General features: G+C 36.3%; 1 protein-coding gene across 1 annotated transcript; it reads right to left on the bottom strand.

Annotated features, from left to right (window-relative positions):
- Positions 1-226: 226 nt before the first annotated feature.
- On the bottom strand, positions 227-1,190 carry LOC5579236 (protein PIH1D3). The gene is made up of 2 exons (XM_001664266.2): positions 939-1,190; positions 227-877 (listed from the first exon to the last, which is right to left on the bottom strand). Exons 1-2 carry the CDS (start codon positions 1,048-1,050, stop codon positions 363-365), a joined length of 627 nt encoding a protein of 208 aa, XP_001664316.1. The 5' UTR covers positions 1,051-1,190; the 3' UTR covers positions 227-362.
- Between the last annotated feature and the right edge of the window lie 4,562 nt (positions 1,191-5,752).

The following is a 5,752-nucleotide window of genomic DNA, read 5'->3' as shown; positions in this document are numbered from 1 at the left end:
AGATCGAATTCTAGTCCATATCATATATATATGCTGTTCTAAGCGGTGTTACGAATATTTACAAATGCTCACGAATAAAAATTTCTAAAAAGAAAATTAACTTATCGTTACATCTGTTTGTTTGTCCTTACCACTAAAAGAACTTTGATTCGAACAAATCTACATTACAATATTAACAAGCATCATATTTATTACCAACATGTGAAGCTCATTGAAACGATTTAAAAACGCTCTATCAAACCCTTTATTGAACACGTTTTTCCTGCAAAGCATGACTCAACAACAATCCAACGACACTCTGTGACAGCGTGAATTGCCACAACTGAATTGCATGCTAATAAGCGATGAATGGCACACAAAGTTCAAAAATTTACAAAGTCATACTCGCGTTCCATCTTTAGTGTAAGCTTGAGAACCTTTTCCTCCGACAGCCAGGCGGCATTGCCCTTGTCGGGATCTACTTTGTGGGGCAGTTGAAGATCCAGGAAGTACTTCGGTGACTTGACCAGAATTCGTTGCTCCTGAACGGTGAGATCGATATGGTGTATTCCGACTCCAATTTCGTCCGATAGGAAAACTTCGACAATCATATTCTCACAGCTGGACGTGCTGGGAGTTTTCCCACTCATCTGCAAAAAGAGGTCCTCCGTTCCAACGGTTTGCTTGTAGGATATCTTGTACTCGGGTGTCGGACGGGATTCCAAAAGATTTTCGCATTCCGTTTCAAGCTGTTTTTCAAACTCCTCGATAGTCTTAGGCTCTGTTGTTTGCTCTTTCTGCAATGGAGCGTATGAGCAAGTCTTCACATGATCCTCCGGATTTTGATTCTGCTTCTTTTTATGCTTTGGTTTCGAAGATGACCCAATGTCTCCAGGACCTAAATTGTCCAAGTTATTACTCATCATTATATAACACCCAAAAAAATATTTAAGTCTTACCTATTTGCTGAGCCCCTCCAACATTGCACCGTTCATCGTCTTCTGAATCGCTTTCACCATTGGCCGATTTAAACAGCTTCTGCAGTTGCTTCAAACTATCGGAGCCCAACATTGTCAGAAATGAGCGAAACTTGATTAAATTCGATCTTTCCTCAATCAATCAACCAGTTCCACGATGATATTCTATTCTGAACTCACATCTAAGTACTAGATTCACATTGGATGTCATTCACGATTGGTCGGTTGCCAGGACCACCGGGCGTGGTTGGCGCACAGTGCTCGAAAGTATGGGACCTCGGGACAAAAATCATAACTTACAAAGTTTCTATTTTTAGTTGTAAGCGATATAGACATTTTATAAATTTGTTTCATTTGGCTTGAATGCCATCAATGTGATTTTTGAAAGTTGATTTTTATCTATCATGTGCCCTAGATACTTAACTTCATCTGCTCAATTTATTGGAACCTCTCTCATCATGACAACATGTCCACTGAAGGTTTCAAATAGAGCTTTTGGATTATACGGGAATATTATTAGTAATATTAGATAAATCTTCCGTTTTTGCAAGTATTAAGTAAAAATATCCAAACATTTTTGCAATCTACTACAGCTGACACCTTGGCTGACACGCAGGTTTCGTCCTTTAGCGGAGAGGCCTGTATCATCCAGTAGAATAGCCTTCAGATTCGTTGGAACGAATCAAATTTGTTACACGTAAAAGTTGATGAGTGGTCAAATATCCATGTCGGAATCCGTACTGTTCATTGGCAAAAACTAAAGTTTCGTTGATGTACAGTATGGTCCATAAAAAAAATGCGAAAATTGTTTGAACGTGAATTTTGCATCTATATGCGTTATTTTTATTGTTTATGTTAGTGAATGTAATTTCTGATTATTGTAGTATATTTTGACATGACTTCGCTATCTAGGACAATTTTTGTCATATTTTTCTTATCATCCTAAAGAATGTTATAAAGCAAAGTAGTTTAAAGGTTTTGTCCGCTCAAAGTTAGAAACAGCGTCTGATTGTCGTGTACTCTGGTGATAAACTGTCCACCTTCAAAAATCACTCTTTATTGTTACAAATATTAGTATGTTTGGTATCAAAGGACGGAGGAATTCTTAGAGAACATGATTTCCATGGTCACAATGAAATATTTTGTAAGGGTCATAGTTTTGGGGGCATTTGCGTCTTATGGGTTTGATATGCCTTCATTTTCATAAAAAAATAATAAAAAGTAAATACAGAGGTCTATAACGGTTTTTAGAGGAAGAAATTTGTTCCTTCGGTTAGAGACAACTTATATTAATACTAGCTCATAGGTTTTGAGCAAAACAGAGCAGCTTATCACACTTATATGAAGGTTCAACCACGGCTCTCCATAATGAGCCGTTTTTTTTTTCTGAAATATTTTAAAGTCTCCATTGCTCCAGGTATGAATCCATTCTATAATTTTATATGGGCGAATGTTGGAGACAAGGCCTGAAGAATCTCACCTCATCGCTGATATTTTAGAAGCTTTCATCGCAAAGATGTTGATTTCGACGACTGCATGAAATTTGAAGGTATGCTTCCAACTCCCCTCTGGTAAGGTGAAATTAAATGATTTAAATCAAAGCGAAAAACAGAGTTTAAACAGGTTAAATAATACAAATAATGCATAACATCAATGTTTCGTTTGCATTTTCCATATACAAACTACCATAAAACATTATATGACGATTTTCGCATTTTTTTTATGTGCCATACTGTAGACCATGATTCAGTTCAAAATGACCTTCTCAATAAATTTCCTGTTGGAGGAAACTGATTGGATGATAGTCACCAATGACAAAAAAAAATTTATTGCTACAAAAGATAGATTATGATTTGCTCGAAGTTACAGAATCCTCACAAATCTGTTCAAAAAATTGTATTAGGCTAGTCGTATAAATAATTTAATTTAATAGTTTTGTATTTTTTTTTCTTTTTTGTCCTAAGACACAACACTGTGTGGCAGCGCGTAAGCGAAAGCGTGAACAAGCGCGAACTCGCTGTTTACAATCACCACGGGCGACCGACAAGGCTTTGCTTTCCGCCCGCCACAACCAAAACGAGCGACTTGTTCTCTGCCGTTTGATTCATTCTTTCCCGATGGGCATATGTGCCAAATTGGGGAACCAGATCAAAAGATATTTTTCGGCGTATAAAAGTCTCTAGTTCAAGTTCAATTCAACAAGGCAGTGTTTTCTTTTTCATGCTCTTCAGCTATTGGGTGCGTTAATTATGCTTATATCTTCACAGATCGTTACGTATCAATTTACTACAGAGATAGAAATGCAAGATTCGACGATAAGCAATGAAGTCTGGTTTGTTTGAATAGAAGTTGCAGATTAGAAACTTGAGCAGGACAGACGCAGCAGTAATGCGTAGGTGAGGACGCAAATTTGGTTAGACTACATCGTAAGTTATTTGTTAAATTTCTTTCAACACACATGGCTATAGTTCGTTTCATCGTATCAATTTTCGAATCATTTTGGAGCATTGATTTGCTTTGAATAAACGGCAATGTTGTACAACATTTCGTAGATTTTGCTGTTAATGAAGTATAATTCAAACCAATTACAACAAATATAACTTTAATTAACTTTATTACAATGTATCCAAATAACACTGTCAAGCTTTTTTGTCCCATGGCTGTTGAAATAGTAGTTTACGGAACAAGTTGAAGAATGATGATTTTTACATCACGAGTCGTAAATTTATCCTACGAGGCTTGCTGAGTAGCATAATTACGACGAGTGCTGTAAAAATCGAGTTCTGCAATGAGTTACGTACAACATTTTTTGCAATTTCGTAGAAGACCACTTGAAGGTATCAGAAATTATATCGAAATTCATTCCCCATTATTTTACAATTTCAAAAAAAAATTTGTCGTATGATTCATTACGCAACTCAAAACAGTTGCGTAATGAGAAAGCGTTGCGTAATGAATTATTACAGCACTGGTTTCAGTTGCGTAATGACTATTCCCGCAGTGCATACTGCAGGAAAGTAGGCCGTTTCATGACAGATTGGCAGGATTAAAAACAGCCTATTACGACGAGAAATTGCAAAAATGCATTATCCAGCACTTCATTTGTGTTTGTTGTGTTTTGCTGTTACTCTACGCCAAAACAAAGGTACAGTCGCCTGTCCACATCTCGATATCAAAGGGACCATCGAGATAGGGAGAGATCGAGACAAAGAACAATAATTTAATGAACACTAGATTGAAAATCACTCCATTACCAGGAAAATAATAAACAAACAAACTTCATTTCGAGTTTCCAAATTGTTCTGAATTGCTTAAATCTGGTCTAGTAACCTTTGATTATGTTCATATCGACATATAGAGAGAAAATTGAGAACAAAAACTCAACAGGAACACATCAAGATATGGAGAGAGAAATCGTATGCAGAATGAAGGGACCGAAGTAATCATCGACATAGGGAGAGATATCGAAATGTAGAACATCGAGATGTGGAGAGTCGACTGCAATTATTTTTTTGAAACAATCAAGCATTTACCGAAAGAGAGCGAAAAAGTCGTTTTTTTTGTAGATGGGACCATTTGACATCCTCTTTTTCTTCTAAACATACGTGTCCTCCCCACTGGGACTGGGACAGGGCCTGCTTCTCATCTTAGTGGTCTATTAACATTTCCACAGTTATTAAGTGAGAGATTTCGTTGTCAAAGCTACCACTTTCGCATTTGTATATCGTGCGGCAGGTACGGTGATACCTACTTCAGTGAAGTCAAGAAAATTCACAATACGTAAAAATCCTGGACTAACCGCGAATCGAACCCAGCCACTATCAACATGGTTTTACTATGTAGCTGTGGACTTTACCACAAGGCTAAGAAAGGCCCCATGTAAATATTAAACAGCTAGAGCTAAAAGCGCTGTAAAAGGAGAGGATGGAGGCATAGCCCCAGGTGCCTACATTTTAGGACCCTAAGGGATATACTGGGAAAGCCAATTTGGTTTTATGTACAAACAGCAATACCATGAATCTTAAGTCATTCCCATTTGAAAAAATGGACTGACTAGTTTACAAACTCTACATACTTATTTTTAAGATTTTACAGATTAATGAAACATGTCCTATCTCAATGAGACTTTTACAAATTGCTTCTTGGTACTACAAACATCAAGATGTTCAAAACACATGAACAACAGATGTTCATTTTCATATTACAAGTTCAGAAATCTGATATGCGATTCCTTCTCAGTTATTGGACACGCTTTGGTGTTTCTTTTTACAAATTTTATTGAACAAATCGTGCTTTCCCTTTCATGCGGTTAATTTGAAAGCTAATATCAACTCAATTTTGACGAATGAAACTGACACAATAGCACGATTTAATGAAAAATGTAATATATTATATTCATTTTGGAAAATTGGTAAATAACTAATAATTTTAAAATTAAGTTTCTTCTTACATATAAATAACATTTGTTTCTGCATTGTAATATAAATGAGTAACTTAAGTTTTTCTGTCATATCTAGTCATTGCAACAGTCAATGTTGTGAATTGTGATCAAATACATTGTGAATTGACCATCAAAGACAAACGCATATGCATTTTTGTAGAATCATTTTAAGTTTTCCAGGCAGCCCGCAGCGCTGGTGAGCGCAGCTTGAGAACTACTGCATTTTACAAATCTAATCCAGCACGTCGTTGGTGAGCTGTAAGGTAAAAAGGTGTAATACGCCTCCCTTAAGGAAAAACTGTTCTATTGCAGTAGTAAATGCATTATGTATATATTTTTTTATGTTTATTTTGAT

Source organism: Aedes aegypti, chromosome 2, assembly GCF_002204515.2.
Source record: "Aedes aegypti strain LVP_AGWG chromosome 2, AaegL5.0 Primary Assembly, whole genome shotgun sequence".
NCBI classification, from domain to species: domain Eukaryota; kingdom Metazoa; phylum Arthropoda; class Insecta; order Diptera; family Culicidae; genus Aedes; species Aedes aegypti.
The sequence above is the reverse complement of the archived record's forward strand: the minus strand, read 5'-3'. Positions and strand labels throughout refer to the sequence as shown.

What these genes read in the sequence shown, in the direction of transcription:
- LOC5579236 (XM_001664266.2), bottom strand. Translation starts at nt 1,050, where the DNA reads ATGTTGGGCTCCGATAGTTTGAAGCAACTGCAGAAGCTGTTTAAATCG. An exon ending in TGGAGGGGCTCAGCAAATAG is followed by an intron (nt 878 to 938) that starts GTAAGACTTAAA and finishes TGGACAATTTAG; the next exon opens with GTCCTGGAGACATTGGGTCA.